The following is a 21,778-nucleotide window of genomic DNA, read 5'->3' as shown; positions in this document are numbered from 1 at the left end:
CCCTCAGATTCCCCAAACATTTCACCCCATTTCTACTTTCTCTTTCTCTCTCTGTGGATATAATTTTTTTTTTTCTGAAATGTTTAAGAGTGGAAGGTAGAATGCAGGGCAGGGTGAAAGGTGGAAGGAGAGACGTGGGTTGGGAGGCTTTTTTTTTTCTTTAACCTTCTGAGATGGAGTTTCGCTCTTGTCACCCAGCCTGGAGTGCAATGGCACGATATCGGCTCACTGTAACCTCTGCCTTCTGAGTTCAAGTGATTCTCCTGTTTCAGCCTCCTGAATAGCTGAGATTACAGGCACCCACCACCATGCTTGGCTAATTTTTTGTATTTTTAGTAAAGGGGTTTCACCATGTTGGCCAGGCTGGTCTTGAACTCCTGACCTCTGATGATCCACCCACCTTGGCCTACCAAAGTACTGGGATTACAAGCATGAGCCACTGTGCCTGGCGATTTTGGAGGCTTTTGCAGTAACCCAGAGCGCTATGATGAGGGCTGGACCTGGTTGGAAATGATGAGAAAGGTGAGAAGTGGTTAGGTCTGGCATAGAGTTTGAAAGGAGAGTTTAAATGGGTTAGATGACAAGAGAGAGACGTGGCTCTGAAGGCATAGTAGCCCTTGCCCTGCTGGGCCGGACGAGACAGGCAGCCTAGGGCTACTACCACACCCTGCGGGCAGCTCAGGACCTGGGCCAGCGGAGGAACCAGGCAGTGGTGCTGGCCAACTTCGGGACCCTGTGCCTGCACGCGGGTGCCAGCAGCATGGCCCAGCACTACCTCCTGGAGGCCGTACGGCTGTTATCGAGGCTGTCCTGCAGGGAGTGTGGCCGGGACTTCACCACGTGCTCCTGCAGCTGGGCCACCTCTGCACCCACCAGGGTCCGGCCCAGCAGGGCAAGGGCTACTATGAGTGGGCCCTTCTGGTCACTGTGGGGATGGGCCATGTGGAGAGTGAGTGCCCCGGTTCCTCATGTGCTCCTTCCGGGGCCACTCAGGTCAGGGCACACCTGGGGTTTGTGATTCAGAAACAAGTGGTGGTTTTTCCACCATTGAAAGTGCTGAGTCATGGCCAGCAGCAGATGTTGGCAAGCGCCCTGGAGACAGGCGGTTCCCACACAGGGCTAGGCTGTCTGCCCTACTGGGGCAGCCAGCTCTTCCCAGTTTGCCCAGGGACCATGCTGCCTTGAGCACGGAAAGTCCTGCGTGCTGGGAATCCCTAGCCATAACCCTGGGATCAAGGCAGGCTCTGCTGAGCTGGGACTTGGGGCCCCTCCATGAGCCAGGCCGTGAACGCCGGTTCTTGTGCCCGTGTTATCTGCTTGGTATGTTGGCAGGCTGCGCACCTGTCATCCCACTTCACAGAGGACACGGGGCGGGTGATTGCCCAAAGCCGCAGAGCAGTTCATGCAAAAGCAGCTCGTTGTGCACTGTGTGCCAGGCCCCACCCACAAATGGGGCTTGTGGGGTCCTCGGGTGGCAGGGACTGAGCGTGGGAATGTGAGCTTTAGGCCAGAGAAGCCACAAAAGGGTAAGTGGTGTGATGGCGGGCCAGCACTTGGCCCCGGGTTAGGGAAGCCTCTTTAGTCTGGGACCAGAGGGTTGAGAGGATTTAGTCAAGTAATAGGTGGTGGGGGAGGGGCTGGTGGTGTAGCCTGTGTGAAGGACCAGGGATGAGCGAGTGTGGGTGAGTGGTGGTGAGTGAGTGGGGGTGAGGGAGCGGAGGTGTGATGGGGGTGAGTGAGTGGGAGTGTGAGCGGGTATGAGTGGGGTGTGAGCAGGGGTGAGCGAGTGGGGATGAGTGAGCGGGGATGAAGGGGGTGTGAGCGGGGGTGATTGAGTGGGGGTGGGTGAGTGGGGATGAGTGAACGGGAGAGAGAGCGGGGATGAGTGAGTGGTAGTGAGTGAGCGGAAGTGTGATGGGGGTGAGTGAGCAGGGATGAGTGAGTGGGGGTGAGTGAGCAGAGGTGTGATGGGGGTTGAGTGAGCAGGAGTGTGAGCGGGGATGAGTGGGGTGTGGTGGTGTGAGTGGGGGTGAGTAAGCGGGAGTGTGAATGGAGATGAGTGAGTGGGGGTGAGTGAGCGGAGGTGTGATGGGGTGAGTGAGTGGGAGCGTGAGCGGGGATGACTGAGTGGGGGTGAGTGAGCGGAGGTGTGATTGGGGTGAGTGAGCGGAAGTGTGAGCGGGGATAAGTGGGGTGTGAGCGGGGGTGAGTGAGCAGGGCTTATGCAGGGAGGTGCAGAGTTAGGAGTGGGTGGTTTGGGTGCTGGATGGTGAGAAGCTCTTCTGGAGAGCTAAGCAGGGCCTGGGGCCTCAGGCTGTGGCTTGGCCTTTTCCCCAAGAGCACTGGGGAGCCATGGAGTGCTATCGAACAGTCACTGCAGACTGAGCAGTGAACAGACAGACAGTAGGTGGGCAGGGCTGTCTGAAATCTAGGCCGCAGAGGATAGATGAGGAAGTTGAGTCCAGGGAAATGGCCGAGACAAGGGATACTGTTGTGGGTCCCCTCTGCCTTGCAGCGGTTTGTCATGGCATAGTGAGACCACTCAGAGATGCCTCCTGTGGCCTGGACCAGAGTCCCAGGGGCTGTGGCCAAATCTGCCCATTTCCCAGCACAGGCCTGGCACCCACTCCTGGCCCTAGGAGGGATGAGATTTTGGAAAGGACCGTGTGAAGGGGCCCCGGTTCAGACCCAGGCTTCTTCCCCAGGGGCATTCTCTGACTGGAAGGAGACCCTCCAGGAATCCAGCGCCCCAGCCCCCACTGCAGCCTCCGGTTGCTCGTGGCATAATAGCCTGTGGCACCTCCTCCTAGGAGGCCCTCCCTGGGGTGCTGGGGGATTCAGACTTGGAAATGCAGGCCAGGGAACGGGGATCATTCTTTCATGTCTCCCCACCCCGCGCTGAACGGTCGAGGAGACCGAGGGCGGGGCTGCTACCCCACATGCTTACTCGGGGTCATTTTTGAGTCACTTTTGGTAGTTTGTGTCCTTCTAGGAGCTTGGCTGTTGTGTCTAGATGGTCTGATTTGTTGGTGTACAATTGTTCGTAGTGTTTTCATGGAATCCTTTTATTTCTGTCAGGTCAGCAATAATGTTTCCTCTTTCATTTCTGATTTTAGAAACTTGGGTTTTTAATTTTTTATTTATTTCTTTTTATTAGAGATGGGGTCTCATCATGTTCCCCCAGGCTGGTCTTGAATGCTGGCCTCAGCGATCCTTCCACCTCGGCTTCACAAAGCTCTGGGATGACAGGCGTCAGCCATGGAGCTCAGTCTCTGATTTTAGTCATTTGTGTCCCATCTTTCTTTTCTTGGTCAGTCTGGTGAAAGATTTGTTAATTTTGTTACTATTTTCAGTAAACTCACTTTTGGTTCTGTTGATTATCTCTTTTGTTTTTCCATTCTCTGTATTTTTACTTCCCATTTCCACTCTCATGTTTATTATTTTCTTCCTTTTATTTGCTTTGGGTTTAGTTCATTCTTTTTCTAGTTTCTCAAGGTGGAAGGTTAGGTTTTTGATTTGAGATTTTTCTTCTTTCTTTGAATGTAGACATTTACAGTTATAAATTTCCCTTTCAGCACTGCCTTAGCTGCATCTTGGAATTTTTGATACACTGTGCTATTTTTTTTTTTTTTAAGGCAGAATTTTGCTCTAATGCCCAGGGTGGGATGCAGTGGTGCAATCTTGGCTCACTGCAACTTCTACCCAGGTACAAGCCATTCTCATGCTTCAGCCTCCCAAGTAGCTAGCTAGGATTACAGACGTGCACCACCGCACCCGGCTAATTTTTATATTTTATTTTTTTATAGAGACGGGATTTCACCATGTTTCCCAGGCTGATCTCAAACTCCTGGACTCAAGCGATCCTCCCACCTCGGCCTCCCACAGAGCTGGGATGACAGGCGTGAACCACTGCGCTGTCCCGGGCTGTGCATTTGTTTGCATTCTTCTCAAATTAGTTTTCAGTTTCCCTGATGGTCTCTTTGACTCACTGGTTGTTTAGGAGTGTGTAATTTCCACATATGTTTGAATTTCTCACATTTCCTTCACTGTTGATTTCCAGTTTCGTGCCAGTACAGCTGAAGAACACCTCTGCTTCGGTCTCAGTCCTTCTCCATTCACTGCGGCTCATTTTGTGGCCTGGCACATGGTCTGTCATGGGGAATGTCCCCTGGGTGCTTCAGAGGACTGTGTATTCAGCTGTTGTTGGGTGGCGTGTGTAACAGATGTCCATTCAGCGTACCTGGTTTCCTGTGTTAATCTCCGGAATGTTTCTGGCACTAGAAAATCAGAAGCTTTCCACCGTTCCCAGCGCCCTGACTTTGGGAGAGGCCAGTGAGCATGTGGCTTGGGAGCCTGGTTGCATGAGAGAAGCATGTGTGGGAACGCCAGGGGCCGGCTTTGAACCCCATTCCGCCAACATGATGCCGTGTGTGGCAGACATGACGCTTGGCTTTGCTCTCTCAGGGTTCCATCGGTGACAGGGTCTACTTGTACCCCTGGCCTCATCAGCTCAGGCTGAAGGCGGCCCTGGTCCTGGCCTGAGGGGCTTTGTGAAGCAGAAATAGATGGCCTGGTGCAGGGGCCGAGCCTGGCCAGGACCTCGGCCCTGGGAGTTGTAAAGAAGGCTGGCCTCTACCATGAGCCTCTGCACCAAGGTGTGCCCATGTGACTGTGTGCTCGGCGTCTGCCCTGGCACGGGTGCATGGCCTGTCTGCGCTCAGTCTCCCCGCCTATGGGGCCCAGACTCACAGAGGTGTGAAAGAGGCAAGCACGGCGCAGGGGCCTCCGAGCCCAGCCAGCCTCGCTTCGATGCTGGGAGATTAACGTCTTCCATTTTGTCTTCTGCCCAGGCCAGTTGCGGGCCGTCCACTGGCTGTGCTACTTCTACAGCACCGTCATGCCCACCGAGGCCCAGTGTGTCATCTACCATGAGCTCCAGCTCTCCCTGGCCCGCAAGGTGGCCGGCAAGGTGCTGGAGGGGCAGCTCCTGGAGACCATCAGTCAACTCTACCTGTCCCTGGGCACCAAGCGGTAAGGGCTGGCTTTGCAGTGGTGGAGGTGGGGGTGGGCAGGGCAGGGAGGGGGGCAAAGGGAAGCTGGCCCAGGACACCAGCAACCCCTCTCCTTTTGATCATTTGGTTCCTTGGCATCAGATGTTTTGAGCTGGTGGGCCTGGGGTCATCCCAGGGCTGCTGCTGGCCCGTGAGTCCCAGCTTGAGCCTCCCTTGTTGGGTCAAAGGTCATCTCAACCCCAGCAGAGGCAGTACGTGCACTCTGGGCTGTTCTTCCTACTATGATGGCTTTTGTCCTCTGACCTCTGCCTGCCCCGAATCTTCACTCCTGGCCTTCATCTGTCCCCTTAAATGTGACCACAGCAGCCACCTGTGGCTTCTCTCTCACAGAAGACAGAGCCAGTTGTGTCACCTGCTTCCCTGGGACAGGGTTTCAAGGTCTCACGTCCCATTTGTGGCCTACTCGGCTTCCCCCAAGCATCCTGACCTGGTGGGGTAACCATGGCCCTGGCCACCCCACCCACAGGGCCCAGTGACATTGCTGCAGTCACACCCCCTCGAGTGTCGGACTTACTGAGAGGGCAGGGAAGGAGCCAGATTCCATGGGGACCCGGGAGACTGCCTCCAGTCTTGGTCTCAGGTTCACAGAAGGAAAATGGGCCAGTGTGCTAGAGCCATGCTTCTCAAAGTGTAGTCCCTGGACCAGTAGAACAGCATCCATGTCACCTAGGAGCTTGTGGCAAGTGGGAGTTCTAGGGCCTGCCCCAGGCCTGTGGAGCCGGAAGCTCTGTGGGCAGGGCCAGCAAGCTATAAGGACTGGCCTCCGGGTGACTGTGATGCCTGCACACCTTGAGAACCATCGGCCCAGATAGCCTCTGAACACTAACGGCTCCTGGTGCGTCTGGAGAAGACACAGGTCATGTCTGGGAGGCAGGGGAGATGGACTAGCACACTCCTCCTGCCACAGGGCAGCATGATGCTCGATTCCCTCTGAAGGATGTCCTTCATCTTTTCCATGCCATGGGTGTTCACCCTGGCCCTCCCAGCAGCCTGGGAAGAGCAGAACACTGCACACACAAGAGGGCCGTTCCCAGTACGCACATTCTAGATTCATCTGTCACCAGACCCAAGGGAGGAGGCAGACTGGTTCCAGGAGGATGAGAACCCTTGTTCTGACACCTGTGTCTGATTCCAGGGCCTACAAATCCACTCTGGACTACACCAAGGAAGTCTGGGGATTTTCATTGACCTTCAGAAGGAAGAGAAGGAGGCGCATGCCTGGCTGCAAGCAGGGAAGATCTATTACATCCTGCGGCAGAGCGAGCTGGTGGACCTGTACATCCAGGTGAGTGGCAAGGGATGCAGGAGGACCCCTGTGTTGTTGACTCTCCATCCACCCATCCATTCATCCTTCCATCATCTATTTACCTGCTCATCCTTCCATCTATACATCCATCATCCATCCATCCATCCATCCATTCTTCCGTCGTCTTCCCATACACCTGTGGGTCCTTCCATCCATCCATCCATCCATCCTTCCATCCTTCCATCATCCATCCATTCACCTGTTCATCTTTCCAAGCATCCATCCATCCATCCATCCATCATCCATCCCTCCATCCGTCTATCATCCATCCATCCTTTTATCATCCATCCATTCACTTGTCCATCCACCCATTCACCTATTCGTCCATCCATTCACCTGTTCGTCCATCCATCCATCCTTCCATCTATCTTTCCATCATCCATCCAACTGTTCATCCTTCTATCCATCCATCCATCCATCATTCTTCTGTTCACCTCTTCGTCCATCCATTCACCTGTTCGACCATCCTTCTATCCATCCTTCCATCCATCTTTCCAGTATCCATCCAACCATCTTCCATATATCCATGATCCGTCCATTCACCTATCCATCCATCCCTCCATCCATTCTTCCATCCTTCCATCATCCATTCACCTGTTCATTCTTCCATCCATCCATTCATCCATCATCCATCCATCCATCTATCATCCATCCATCCTTCCGTCATTCATCCACTCGCCTGCTCATCCTTCCATCCATCCATCCGTCCTTCCTTCTAGCATCCATCCATTCACCTGTTCATCCATCCATTCACCTGTTCATCCTTCCATTCACCTGTTCATCCTTCCATTCATCCATCCATCATCCATCCATCCATCCATCCATCCATCCATCCATCCATCCATCCATCATTCATCCATTCTTTTATCATCCATTCATTCAGCCACCATCCATCCACCTGTTCGTCCATTCATCCATCCATCCTTCCATCATCCATCCATCTTTCCATCATCCATCCTTCCATCATCCATCCATTCACCTGTTCATTCTTCCATCCATCCATCATCCATCCATCCATCCATTTATCCATTCATCCATCCATCATCCATCCAGCCATCATCCATCCATCTGTCCATTCATCCATCCATTCTTATATCATCCATCCTTTTATCATCCATTCTTATATCATCCATCCATTCATCATCCATCCATTCACCCGTCTATCCATCCAGTCACCTGTTGATCCAGCCATCCGTCCATTCATCCTTCCATCAACCATCCATTCACCTGTTCATCCTTCCATCCTTCCATCCATCGACCTGTTAATCCTTTCATCCATCCACCTGTTCATCCTTCCATCCGTCCAACTGTTCATCCTTCCATCCATCCACCATTCATCCATCCATCATTCATCCATCCATCACACTCACCTCCTGTTCATCCTTCCATCCATCCATCATTCATCCATCTATCCATTTATCCATTCATCCATCCATCCTTCCATCATCCATCCATTCATCTGTTCATCCTTCCATCCATCCATCATCCATCCATCCATCCATCCATCCATCCATCCATCCATCCATCATCCATCCATCCATCATCCGTCTATCTGTCCATTCATCCATCTGTCCATTCATCCATCCATCATTCTTCCATCCTTTTATCCATCCATTCACCCGTCTATCCATCCATTCACCTGTTCATCCATCCATCCGTCCATTCATCCTTCCATCATCCATCCATTCACCTGTTTATCCTTCCATCCATCCATCATCCATCCACATATCCATTTATCCATTCATCCATCCATCCATCATCCAACCATGCTTCCATTATCCATCCATGCTTCCATCATCCATCCATCCACCTGTTCATCCTTCCATCCATCCATCATCCATCCACCCATTCATTCATCCATCCATCCATCATCCATCCATCCTTCCATCATCCATCCTTTCTCCCATCCATCCATTCACTGTTCGTCCATCCATCCATCATTCATCCATCCACCCACTACTCTACCTATTAATCCATCCCTCCATTCATCTATCTGTCCATTGGTTTATCCATACATTCGTCTATCCACCATCTAGCCATCAATATGCACATACATCATCTACCCTCCACCCATCCATACATTATCTACCCACCCATACATACATGCAGACATACATACATCATTCCACCCACCCACCCATCCATCCATTCATCCATCCACCCATCCGTCCGTCCATCCACCCATCCGTCCGTCCATCCATTCATCCATCCATCCATCCATCCATCCATCCATCCATCCATCCATCCCAGCATTAATCTATCCACACACCCATCCATCCATCCATGTGTCTACATCTCCTCATCCATTCATCCATCCATCCACTCATTCCTAAGCCACTGCTGAGCACCTGTTGTGTGCCTTTTCCCTCCCTCCAACTGGTTCCTGCACATCCTCCCCCAGTGGCCAGCATCTTCTCCCTGAGGGCAGAGGCGCGGCCCCTCACAGTGCCCAGCACCTGCTGGTGTACAGCACATGCTCAAATAATGTGACCACTCAGTTAACACACAGAAGAACTTGCTCCAAGCGACACGTGGCACATCTCCTGACAAAATGAATCTATCATAGTGGCTGTTTTCAGCGGCTTTCACAAACACAGTGTGATCTGGAACAAATTGTGAAGCTCACCAGCCTGGTGAAGCTTTCGTGATTGAGCACCTGCTGTATACCTCCTTGAGCTGAGGAGAGGGATCAAGAGCTCATGGCCAAGAGGGGACCCGGCCCACCCACAAACACTGTTGATGTGGCAGGGATGTGGCAACCCAGAAAGGAGCCAGGGGATGGGCTCCCAGCTATCTGGGGGCCACGGAGACTGGTTTGAGTACAGGCGGAGTGGGCTAGGCCTAGCCCTGGTGGTAGGATTCACGGGTGTCGGGCTCCTGGGCTGCAGCTGCTCAGTCACCTCCTGGCACTCAGGTGCATCAGTTCATTGTCCTCACGCCAGTGGTGGGGGCATCGCTAATGCACAGAGCCTGAAAAATGCTCAGGTGTACCTGTAGTGTGTGAGAGGAAGGAGGCTGGCAAAGGTGGGCGTGGCCACCTCGCCAGGTGTGGGTCTTGAGGGAACTTCTGTCTCCTTTCAGGTGGCACAGAATGTGGTCCTGTACACAGGAGACCCCAGCCTGAGGCTGGAGCTGTTTGAGGCAGCTGGAGACATCTTCTTCAATGGGGCCTGGGAGCGGGAGAAAGCCGTGTCCTTCTACCGGGTGAGCTGGTCTGTGGGCTGATGTGGGTGGGCCTCAGGGGAGCACCTGGAGGGCTGAGGCACAGGTGTGGCAGGGCAGAGGCCTCCCACCTGGAGGCAGGGCCACCCATGCACCTGCTCAGTTTCCAAGTGGTCTCACCGGGAATGATATTGACCATGCCCCTGCCCGGGACAAACTTTTGGGGCCTGGATGTGACAATGGCTCTACCCTTGTACCTGATGATCTCAAGCAACCATGAGCTGGAAGTTCTGTCCCCATCTTCCAGATGAGGAAGCTGAGGCTCAGAGAGGCACAGGGACATGTCAAAGGACACACAGCATGTCAGTGGGAGGCCCAGGTCTGCTTGCACCCCGAAGTGGGACAGCTTCTCCCTTCCTCTGAGCTCACGGTGTGGCTCAGCCCTGGGCACAGATAAATGCGGTGTTTTTAGAGCAGAGAGGAGTGCTGGCTCCCCCCAGCCAGACCCCCTGGTGCCCAGGTGGGAAAGGCTGGTCTGAGGCTTCTGGGTGTAGCTGGATGGGCCTCAGGTGACTCTTCAGCCCCCAACTTGGGTGTCTGAACTGTGTGTTATCCCAGAGCACAGAGCTGTGTGGAGGTGCAGGGGTAGCTGGGGCGTGGGAAGCTCCAAGCACATGTTTGAGCTCTGAGGAGGGCACTGGGCAAGGTGGGTGCTGTGGGAAACCTGAGCCACCTGCCTGTGTGGTAGGACCGGGTCCTGGCCCTGGCAGTGACTACGGGCAACTGCAAGGCGGAGCTGCAGCTACAGCTGTGCAACAAGCTGGTGGCACTCCTGGCCACACTGGAGAAGCCCCAGGACGGCTTGGAGTTTGCCTACATGGCCCTAGCACCCAGCATCACTCTGGGTAAGTCCCCTGAGCCCCCACCCTGCCAGGACCCACACTTTGCCAGAGCCCAGCCTCCAGGTCTGCAGGGCAGGAGCTGAAACAGCTGCTGGATTTTCCTGGTCTCCTGTCCAGGCAGGCAGATCTGCCCAACTGGCTTCCCCGTCTAGCTGTGGGGCACGGCCCGAGGTGTCTCACGCAGTGCAGAGCTCCCTGCCTGACTGAGCTCTGTTTCCTCTGCCTGTTCCCGCTGCTGACCACAAGGGCCGCCCAGTGTGCCCTCTGCCTTCCAGACATGCCAGGCATCTCGTTGGTCCCTGTATGTGCCAGGCTGAGTGGCACATTCCCTTTCTCTTGTGCCCTACCCAACCTCATCAACCACACGGCTCTCTGGCTGATAAAATCCCAGTTCTCCTTCCAGCAGTCGGCACCTTAAGGCCGGGCATCCCCTGGTGCTGTGCCAGGGTCGTCTGTCCCCCTCCAGAGACAGGGAACCCTAGGCAGGCCGCATGCCCCAGCACCTTGTGCCCCGTGGCCCAGTACACAGTAGGTGTGCAGCTGACTCCCCAAAGTAGGGGGCTCTGATTGTGACACACGCAGGAGGAGTCGGATGTCACGTCTGTGGGTTGCCTGGAGCCGGGGTGCCCGGGAGCACCTGGACTGCATGGCTTTTGGGCTCCCCTGGTTAAAACCAGTGAGCAAAGGCAGGTGGCTATGTGTAGGCACAGAGCTGGGCCATCCAAGTCCGACTTTGCCAAAGCCTCACAGTAGACAGGGGCAGGCCTTATTAGTTCTGCTTTGCAGATGGGAAAGTGAGTCTGGGAACCTGGAAGGGACTGGCCAGAGCTGCCCAGGTGACCGCAGGTGCCTGGAGGCAAGCCAGGTGCTGCCCGGGGTCTGCATACCTGCTCCTGAGGGGCCTGTGCCCTCCCTGCCCCAGGGAGCCACTTCCTCACACCTGCCCCTTTGGCCTGCACCCCAGGGGACCGGCTGAACGAGCACGTGGCCTACCACCGCTGGCCGCCCTGCACCATCAGCTGGGCCAGGGCAAGCTGGCAGAGCACTTCTACCTCAAGGCCCTGTAGCTCTGCAACTCGCCACTGGAGTTCGACGAGGAGACCCTCTACTACGTGAAGGTGTACCTGGTGCTCGGTGACATCATCTTCTATGACCTGAAGGTGGGTGGGGAGGGGCAGGGCTCGGGGTGTTCCCGGCCCCCTTGGAGTGGGATCTCCACCCAGACCCCAGATTCCTGGGTTCCAGCCTACCTTAGGAATGGCCCAGTGGCCTCCCTGGAGCTCTGCATGCGGCTGGAGGAACCGGCAATGTTAGCAGATACAACCCAGCTCCCAAGCTGGCCAGTCCCCACCCTCAAGAACTCAGTCTCAGCCAGGGAGGCTGACACATGAGTGGGCAATGGTGGCCCCTGGGTAAAGAAGGCGGATTGTAGTCAGGGGGACCCTCCTGGAGGAGGTGACACCAAAACTGAGTCTTGACAGTCAAGTGTCAAGTTGCATTTAACAAAGAAAACAGGGTCAGGAGAAGGACATTTCGGAGGACCACATCATCTTGACATTGAATCCACGTTGCAAGATCCAACCCAAATCGTGGCGCCTCCTCTAGGAAGCCTGCCCAGGGTGCCAGCCTGTACTGAGCAACTCCTTCCTGGAGTCCCGAGACACCTTGAATCTTCACATCACCCAGGAAGGGTGGGGTGGGACCAGTGTCTTACCATCGGGTTCACAGACAGGGAAACCCCAGCTCAGGGCAGGTGCAGTGGGGCGGGGCCCCAGCCAGCCAGGCTGAGGCCTTGCTGGGTCGGGTCTGTCTGGAGCGGAGGTGCTGTGCTCCCTCTGCCCCCAGCCCTGCAGGGGTGGAGAGCTGGGACTGTCAGGTTCAGACCTGGCGTGTCTCCACCCCTCTGCCCAGCAGGCACCGCCCCTCCTCAGCATCGCACCGGCACCGCATCAGTGCTCCTTATGGGCTGAGGGGCCAGGGCACTCCAGTCCAGGGGCCGAGATCTTGGGGTCCTTAGAACAACATGAGGATCTGGGGCAGCCCTACGACCTCGCCCCGTATCCCCCACCCGCAGGCCTGGGGCTGCCCGGGAGGCCCCCGCCCAGTGCTGGCGACACCTGGTGGTCAGAAGTGGTCCCTGTGGCCTCCCAAGTCCCAGCCAGACAGGGAGGTGCCAAGTGTCAGACCCAGAGGGACGCTGCTCACCGCTCAGGGGCTCGCCTGGGACCCAGGGAGACGGGCCTCCCAGAAGAGGCCTTTATCTCTCTTGGTCAAGGCTGCCGCCCACTCCGCCTGCCCAGGAGGAAGGAAAGGGCCAAGTAGTACCTGAGAGGCCAAAGTCCACGGTTGGGGTTGAGGGGCAGAGGCCTCCTTCACCTCCTTCCCATGCACAGCCCTCTGGGCCTCGTCGTGACTATGCTGTCAGTGCAGGCCAGCTTCCCACAGGGAGGCCCCCTTGGAATTCCCTAAGGGCGGCTGTCTTTCCAAGGCTACACCCTCCTCCTTGTATAGGAGGCTCTGGACCCAGGGCCCAGAGGAGTAGGAGAAAACGCCGGGCTGCATGGGGCCTGGAAGGCTGGCAGAGAGGCAGGGGTAAATGGGCATCTTTGCCGATTGCCTCTAAAATGGGGTCGCCTTTAGTGTACACGTGAGAGTGAGCCCTGGAATAGGGAAGATTAGGTGTGTCCTGGCTCAGCCTGCCACTCACTAGCTGTTGCACACACTACAGGCACATGGAAATGCACACGCAAATGCACACGGGCACAGGCACACGCACACACAGGCATGCACACAGGCACACAAATGCACAAGCACATGCACAGGCACATGCAGAGACATATGCATTGGCTGGCTCCTTCCTGTTTAGTTGGGTTGCCCCCACCCCTTCAGGAAGCCTTTGCCTTCCACCCCCGGCTGAGTCTGGGGCCTCCTGGGCCCCCCACAGGCTCCTGGGCTTCCCTCTGCCACAGCCTGGGCCACCCTGTGTGGTCAGTGTTTACTCCCAGGTCCCTCAGACTGGGAGCAAGGACGTTAGGCTCAGCCACGCACCCGGCACAGAGTCCAGTGTTCGGCTGGGCCGGGGGCGTTGGATGAGCAGTGGCGGTGACTCGGGGCCTTCTCACGCCCCTGCTCCGTGTGTGGGGCGGGGCAGTGGGGGAATGGACTTGCTGCATCTTGGACTTTGTCCTTGACCCTGGGAGCCATCTTGAGATGGTAAAGAGGGACAGGCCAGGCATGGGTCTCAGAGAGGTTCCTTGGGTGACCCCCATGTGGAGGAGGCGCCTGGGGAGAAGCCGGGTGGGGGATGGGAGGGTGAAGGAGGAGGTCTGGGAGGCGGCATCCCAACCCAGGGATGGTGAGTTTGGGCCAAAGATGCATTGAAAATGGGACTGGATGTCTGGGGCGTCACACTCCGTCAATATTTCAGGGAACATTGCCAGAGAGGACACCTGTGAGATCGTTTTGTACCTGGCCTGTCCCGTGGAGGGCCTGGAAATGGTCAGCATGGACAGGGGCCAGAGGGGAGCCTGGGTCACTCAACGCTGTGCCCCTGCTGTGGCTCGGAGCCACGGGTCCTGCACGGAACTCTCAGAGCAGGCAGGATCTGCCCTGACCTCAGCCCATGGGGAAAGCAGCCACTGCCTGCGGAGAGGGTGGCACTGGGGCAGGAGGCTTGGGGTGAGTGGGGCGTAGGGGCAGTCAGGAAGGCTTCCAGGGGTGTAAGGGTCGTCCCCACTTCCTGCAGCTGAGACCACAGCAGTGTAACAGGTTTCGGGGCTCATGGGGTGAGCCAGCATTGGCTGGACACGTGGAATGACCTGGAGACAGGAACGGCCTCTGGGAAGACGGGCTCCGAGTCCCCCTTTTGCTGAGCATGACCTGTCCCCTTCAGGACCCGTTTGAGTACTACCAGCTGGCACTGGCAGCCGCCGTGGACCTGGGCAACAAGAAGGCACAGCTGAAGATCTACACGCGGCCGGCCACCGTCTCCCACAACTTCCTCCTGGACCGTGAGAAGTCGCTCCTCTTCTACCAGAAGGCCAGGACCTTTGCCACAGAGCTCAACGTCCGCAGGGTCAACCTGCCTCCTCTGCCACTCTGCGGGTGGGCCCCCTGGTTGGCCCCCAGCCACCCTCACTGAGGACGGCATCCGAGGGTGTGGGTTTTGTGCAAGGAGGACGGTCTCCTCCCTCTCCTGGTGTCTCCCGTGGCTCATTTTCTGGGAAATGGGGCATGAAAGCAGGGTTCAAATAGCAATAAATTTTTCTTTGCAATAACATACCGAAGTCCCCAGGGCATCCTTCCCTGTGTGCTTCCTGGGCTGTGTCTAGGGGCCAGCCCCTTCCCTGGTGGCAGCCCTCTGATCTTGGGGATGAGAAGGACCATGAGTCCAACAGACCTGGGCCAAGTCACCATGAGCCTCGGTTTCCTCGGTGGCCAGAGGGGAGATGGTGGTGGAACTCTCTGGGCAGCTCCCTGCCCTCCCTGCTCAGAGCTTTTACTGTAGGTCTCGTGCCGCCCTTGACTTTAACCTTCAGGCCACTGTGCCCGGATGTGGGGGCTGCTAGTGTCCCTGTTTGCCATTGAAGAAATAGAGGCACAGAGAGGTTAGGTGTCTGGCCCACCGTCACACAGCAGCAGGTAGGGGCAGAGACGCAGAGCCCAGTACACTGACCACCACACCACCCTGCCAGCCTGCAGCCAGGAAGGTGTCCCCCATTAGGACCCAAGGTCAGCTCCTGGACCTCTCTTGTGGTGTCAGGAGAGCCACAGGCCAGTGACGGTGGCCCCGGGGATCCCTCACTCAGTGTCCTCTGCTCCCAGACTTGGTTGGGCTGAGCCTGGCCAGTCCCGCCTCTGGCCACTGGTCAGCCCTGCGGGAAGTGAGATGCAGGGATCTCTGCCTGTGTAGATGCTGCTGCCCAGTATTGAAAGCCTTATCTGGGCTGCCCCCAAGCCATCCCCACATACCCCTCCCCTTCCGGTCCCCGGCCCTCATCCCAGTCCCTGGAATCCCAGGTTTTCCTTGTTGGAATCTCTTGACCTTAGGGAACACAGCTCACACGGTCTCTTTGCCAGTTTACGGCAAGGAAACCGAGGTTCAGAGACTGTGGGTGTCCCACGTGATTCTCACATACACTGCACTCTCCCAGGCCCCCCTTTTAAACACTTTAAATGAGGTGACATTCACATCGCATGCAATGAACTATTTCAACGTGAATAATGTGGTGGCATTTGTGGATTCACAGTCCTGTGCAACCACTCACGCCATCTAGTTTCAAAATGTTTTCATCTCCCCAGAAGAAATCTGCCATCCTCACTAAGCTGTTACCCCTCCTTGGTATCCCCCAAGCCCCTCGTTTAATGGAAGGGGAAACTGAGGCCCGGAGAGAGACTTGCCAGTGGGCGGAGCTCTGATCATAAGGAATCAGGCAGCCATCTGCTGCTTCAGTCCTGGGTTGCTTTTCCACCCAGCAGAGGTGACAGAGCCTGGAGGTTCTGGGAGCGCCACAGGTGTCACTGGTTCAGTCCTGGGTTGGTTTGCCACCCAGCAGAGGTGACAGAGCCAGGAGGTTCTGGGACCCCATGCTTGCAGCCAGAGCCCTCCCCCGAGCCTCCCCACCAGGGGGCAGCAGAGAGCTTTCCAGAACTGGCCGCAGGACTGGCGGGAAGCAGCGGGTCAGAGCTGCTGACAAACCTCACGTGGACCCCAGATCGCTGTCTCTGTGGGTCGGGCTTGGGAATTGGAGAGGAGGCCGCATGATTGGAAACGTGAAGACAGCACGGCCTGGCTGGAGGAGTGGGAAGCGCTGTCACGTTGACTGAGGACACAGACCTCCTGCCCGCTGGGCCGGGTCTGCAGCCATTCTTCTCAGGGTGGGGTCCGCAGGTCCGGCTTGCTCTTGGCCCCCGACCTGCCTCAGAGTCCGGGGGGCTTTGGAACTGTGCCTTCCCATCTCCACCCACCCTGGCTGGTGCCATGAGGGGTCTGGATCCTGGGATCCTGTTCCTCTTGGGCAGCAGAGACTGGGGGACCAGAGGAGATGATGGGTCTTCAAGCCCCACATTCCAACCCCAGCCCACCACTGACAGTCTGGGGGTTCGAGATGAGGGAGTTGATGTCTCTGAGCCCCAGTTTTGTCACCACTAAAATGAGGCCGACATACTGGGGCAGAGTGCCAGCCCCAGGACTAACAGAGGCCTGTTTCCTACTGACAATACCTCTTACTCCTAAAAACAGCTCCAACAACCACACACTAGGAAACAATCAACCCAGGCCAACTTGTCAGAGGCACGAGAGCCAGAGCGACTCCATCTTGAATGGGGCCTGGGTAAAGGGAGGCTGAGACCTGCTGGGCCACATTCCCAGGAGGCTAGGCATTCTTCGTCACAGGATGAGATAGGAGGTCCCCACAAGATACAGGTCATAAAGACCTTGCTGATAAAGCAGGTTGCAGTAAAGAAGTTGGCCAAAGCCGCAAACCCAAGATGGCCACGAGAGTGACCTCTGATTGCCCTCACAGCTCATCATGTGCTAATTATAATGCGTTAACTGCTACAAGGCACTCCCACCAGCGCCACGACAGTTTACAGATGCCATGGCAACATCTGGAGGTTACCCTACATGGTCTCGGAAGGGAGGGCAGAAACTCTCAGTTCTGGGAATTGCCCACCCCTTTCCTGGAACACTCATGAATAGTCCAACCCTTGTTTAGCGTATGATCAAGAAATAACCATGAAAATGGGCAACCAGCAGCCTTTGGGGCCACTCTGCCTATGGAGCAGCCATTCTTTTTTTTTTTTTTTTTTTTTTTTTTTTTTTTTGAGATGCGGTCTTGCTCTGTTGGCCAAACTAGAATGCAGTGGCATAATCTTGGCTCACTACAACCTCCGCCTCGTGGGTTCAAGCAATTCTCCTGCCTTAGCCTTCCTAGTAGCTGGGATTACAGGCACCTGCCACCACACCGTTAATGTTTTGTATTTTAGTGGAGACAGGGTTTTGCCGTGTTGGACCAGGCTGGTCTCGAACTTCTCACCTCAGGTGATCCACCTGCCTCGGCATGCCAAAGTTCTAGGATTACAGGAGTGAGCCGCTGCTCCCGGCCATAGAAGCCGTTCTTTTATTCCTTTTCTTTCCTAATAAAGTTGCTTTCACTTTAAGGACTCACCCTGAATTCTTTCTTCCGTGAGATCCAAGAAACCTCTCTTGCGGTCTGGATTGGGACTCCTTTCCAGTAACAAACTTTCTTAACCTCTCAGACCCGTCGTCTCTTCATCTGTAACCAAAGACAAAGCCTCCCCCGAGGTTCCAACAGTGAGGAGAGAACACATGGGAAACGAGGGGCACCGAGTTGGTGTGCAGAACCAATATCACAGACTGAGTGTCAAGCCACTGTCATATTGGAAGTAATATCATGCTCTCCCCTACAAGTTATGAGGAACAATATCACAGGGGGGTGTGTACCTTCTCCAGTAGTGGGAGTAGTATCATCATCTCTTCCTTTAGATGACAGGAACAATATCACAGGGTGGGTGTACACCGCGTGTGTTTTTGGAAGCAATGTCATTCTCTCTTGTTCTAGGTTATATGATTCATGTCACAGGTGGGGTGTACACATCATCCACTCACCCCCTGGATATCAGCAACCATATCACAGAAGAGGTGTCCATCCCCTTCGATATTGTCAGCCATATCATCTTCCTCTCGCCTGGATATTAGGAACAATACCCCGGGGTTGGGGGCGGTGTACACCCACTGTGATATCGAAAGTAAACTCAGCCTCTTTCCCGCTGGATATTAGGAACTATATCAGAGGTGTGTGTGCACCTTCTGGGATATTGGGAGTACTGTCAGCCTCCAACCCACTGAATATTAGGGATAATATACAGGGGACAGGGTGGTTACATCCCCTGCGATATTGAGAGCAATATTCTTCTCTTTCCCCTGTACATTAGGAACCACATCACAGGGGTATGTACACCTTCTTCGATATTGGGATTAATGTTATTGTCTCCCCCAATTGAACGTCAAAAACGATATCACAGAAGGGTGTACACCCCCTGCGATATGGCCAGTAATATCATCGTCTCTACCTTTGGATACTAGGAACAACATCACAGAGGGTGTGTATACTCCCCAGCAATATTGGGCATAATGTTACCCTCTCTTCCCCTGGATATTAGGAACGATATCCCTGGTGGTGGGAGGTGGAGTACATTCAGAACAACATCACTGAGTGGGTGTCCACCCCCTGCAGTATTGGGTGTAATATCATCCTCTCTTCCCCAGGATATAAAGAACAATATCACAGGAGGGGTGTACAGCCACAGCCCCTGCGTTATTGGGAGTAATAGCTTCTTTTCCCACTCTCGATATAAGGAACAATATGCTAGGGTGGGTGTACATCCCCTGTGATATTGGGCGTATTGTCATCGTCTCCCAACGTGAATATTGGGCGTAGTGTCCCAGGGGGGTGTATGCCTTCTTCCATATTGGGAGTAATATCATCCTCTCCCCTCAGGATTGTAGGCAAAATATCGAAGGGGTTTTACACTTTGTACGATATGGGCAGTAACATCATCCTCTCCCTACCTGGATGTAAGGAACTATATCACAGCCGGCTGTACACTTCTTGCCATATTGGGAGTCTTATCATTCTCTCCCATCATGGATATTAAGAAAAATATTACAAAGGGGGTGTACACCCCCTGAGATATTGAGAGTAATATTATGCTCTCCCCTTCGGGATATTAAAAACAATATCGCAGGAGGTGTGTACAACCCTTGCGATATTGGGAGTCATATCATCCTCTCCCCCTGAATATAAGAAACAATATCACAGGAGGATGTACCCCCCCCCATGATATTGGGAGTCATATCGTGTTAGTCGGAACAATAGCACAGTGGGTGTGTACATCCCCTGCGATATTGCCACTAGTAACATCGCCTCCCTCCCAGGATATAAGGATGAATATCCCAAGGGGGTGTACACCCCTGCGATATTGGCGGTAATATCTTCCTCCCCCCGGCTGGCTATTAGGAACAATGTCACAGAAGGGGTGTACACCCCCTGCTTTATTGGGAGTGATATCATCCTCTCCATCCCTGGATATTAGAAACAATATCACCAGGGGGTGTACACCTCCTGCAATATTCAGACTGATGTCATCCTCTCGCCATCTGGATATTAGGAAACATAGAACAGGGGTGGTGTACAACCCCTGCGAAATCGGAAGAAATATCACCCTCTCTACCTTTGGATGTTAGGGAAAATATCACGGTGGAGGTCCACGCCCACTGTGATATTGGGAGTCATATCATCCTCTCCCACCTTGGAAAGAAGGAACAAGATGTCCGACGGGATATACCCACACTACGGTAGTTTTAATACTATCCTCTACCCCCTGGCTACTAGGAATAACATCATAGAGCAGCGTACACTTTCTGTGACAAGAGGAGTAATATCATCCTATCCTGGCCGGATATCAGAAAAAAGGCGATTAATTACTAATATTAATAAATATAAATGATAAATATTAATTATAGATATTAAAATCACAATTAAGATACTAAAATTAACACTGCTTAAAAAAGTTAATCATGAGTATTAATAATTAATATTTAATAATAATAAGACAATTAATAATAAAATAATATCAACAATTAACGTTACTTAATACTAAGTGATATTGGCTATAAAATAATAATAATTATTAAGAAATATTATTATTGATAAATGACATTGATATTAAAAATTAATCCTTGGAGTAGATCATAACTTATTCAAACAATTATAGTAATTACCGGCTGGCTATTAGGAACAATGTCACAGAAGGGGTGTACATCCCCTGCTTTATTGGGAGTGATATCATCCTGTCCGTCCCTGGATATTAGGAAAAACATCCCCAGGGAGGGTACGCCTCCTACAATAGTGGGACTGATATCATCCTCTCACCATCTGGATATTAGGAAACATATCACAGGGGTGGTGTACAACCCCTGCGAAATCGGAAGAAAGGTCACCCTCTCCGCCTTTGGATGTTAGGGAAAATACCACGGTGGAGGTCCACGCCCACGGTGATATTGGGAGTCATATCATCCTTTCCCACCCTAGATAGAAGGAAGAAGATGACCGACGGCATGTACACACACTGCGCTACTTTCTTTTTTTTTTTTTTGAGACGGAGTCTCGCTCTGTCACCCAGGCTGGAGTGCGGTGGCCGGACCTCAGCTCACTGCAAGCTCCGCCTCCCGGGTTCACGCCATTCTCCTGCCTCAGCCTCCCGAGTAGCTGGGACTATAGGCGCCCGCCACCTCGCCCGGCTAGTTTTTTGTATTTCTTAGTAGAGACGGGGTTTCACCGTGTTAGCCAGGATGGTCTCGATCTCCTGACCTCGTGATCCGCCCGTCTCGGCATCCCAAAGTGCTGGGATTACAGGCGTGAGCCACCGCGCCCGGCCACTGCGCTACTTTCAATGTCATCCTCTACCCCCTGGCTACTAGAATTAAGACTGTACACTTTCTTCGATACTGGGAGTAATATCATACTCTTCCGGCCAGATATCAGGAACAAGATTATTAATTATTAATATTAATAAACATAAAAATATATATTAATCATAGACATTAAAAATCACAATTAAGATACTAAAATTAATAGTGGTTAAAAAAGTTAAGGATGAGTATTAGTAATTAATAATTAATCATCTGAACACAATTAATAATAAAATAATATCATCAATTAACGTTACTTAAATCAATACTAAGTGATATTGGCTATAAAATAATAATTATTATTAAGAAATATTAATATTGATAAATGACATTCATATTAAAAATTAATCCTTGAAGTAGATCACAACCTATTCAAACAATTATTAATAAATAATGGTTAACTATTAATTGAGAGTATTATTGATAACTATTAAAATGATGTTTAATAATTAATTATATGATTGTCCCCAGAGCAATACACTGAACGTGTACACCCGTCTGTGAAACAGTTCATTATTTCCAGAGAGGGAGACGATACTACTCACAATATCGTCAACAGGCTGAGAGTCCAACATGCCTCCCAATAGCCAAGGGGGGGAGAGGGGGTGGCTATTGGTCCCCACCTCGCGGGGGGTGGCTCACCCCCCTGCGAGGTGGCTCCCAATAGCCAAGGGGGGGAGAGGGGGTGGCTATTGGTCCCCACCTCGCGGGGGGTGGCTCACCCCCCTGCGAGGTGGCTCCCAATAGCCAAGGGGGGGAGAGGGGGTGGCTATTGGTCCCCACCTCGCGGGGGGTGGCTCACCCCCCTGCGAGGTGGCTCCCAATAGCCAAGGGGGGGAGA

The 21,778-nt window shown here is 53.6% G+C and overlaps 1 protein-coding gene across 7 annotated transcripts in view; it reads left to right on the top strand.

The window, feature by feature from the left end:
- LOC135964502 (SH3 domain and tetratricopeptide repeat-containing protein 1-like) overlaps window positions 1-14,721 on the top strand; it is a 51,762-nt gene extending 37,041 nt beyond the window's left edge. For 3 of the 7 annotated variants that reach the window (XM_074000308.1, XM_074000309.1, XM_074000306.1), the window contains exons 2-7: window positions 4,851-5,031; window positions 6,208-6,357; window positions 9,460-9,582; window positions 10,289-10,445; window positions 11,407-11,602; window positions 14,335-14,721. In XM_074000308.1, coding sequence (XP_073856409.1) covers window positions 4,898-5,031; window positions 6,208-6,357; window positions 9,460-9,502 — 327 coding nt within the window. In that variant the 5' untranslated portion in view covers window positions 4,851-4,897 and the 3' untranslated portion in view covers window positions 9,503-9,582; window positions 10,289-10,445; window positions 11,407-11,602; window positions 14,335-14,721. Of the gene's footprint in view, window positions 1-3,806; window positions 4,333-4,850; window positions 5,032-6,207; window positions 6,358-9,459; window positions 9,583-10,288; window positions 10,446-11,406; window positions 11,603-14,334 lie in introns of all 7 variants that reach the window. The other 4 variants (XM_074000311.1, XM_074000307.1, XM_074000310.1 and 1 more) reach the window with 3 other exon arrangements.
- The last annotated feature ends 7,057 nt before the right edge of the window (window positions 14,722-21,778 follow it).

Source organism: Macaca fascicularis, chromosome 8 (genome assembly GCF_037993035.2).
Source record: "Macaca fascicularis isolate 582-1 chromosome 8, T2T-MFA8v1.1".
NCBI lineage: Eukaryota > Metazoa > Chordata > Mammalia > Primates > Cercopithecidae > Macaca > Macaca fascicularis.
The sequence above is the reverse complement of the archived record's forward strand: the minus strand, read 5'-3'. Positions and strand labels throughout refer to the sequence as shown.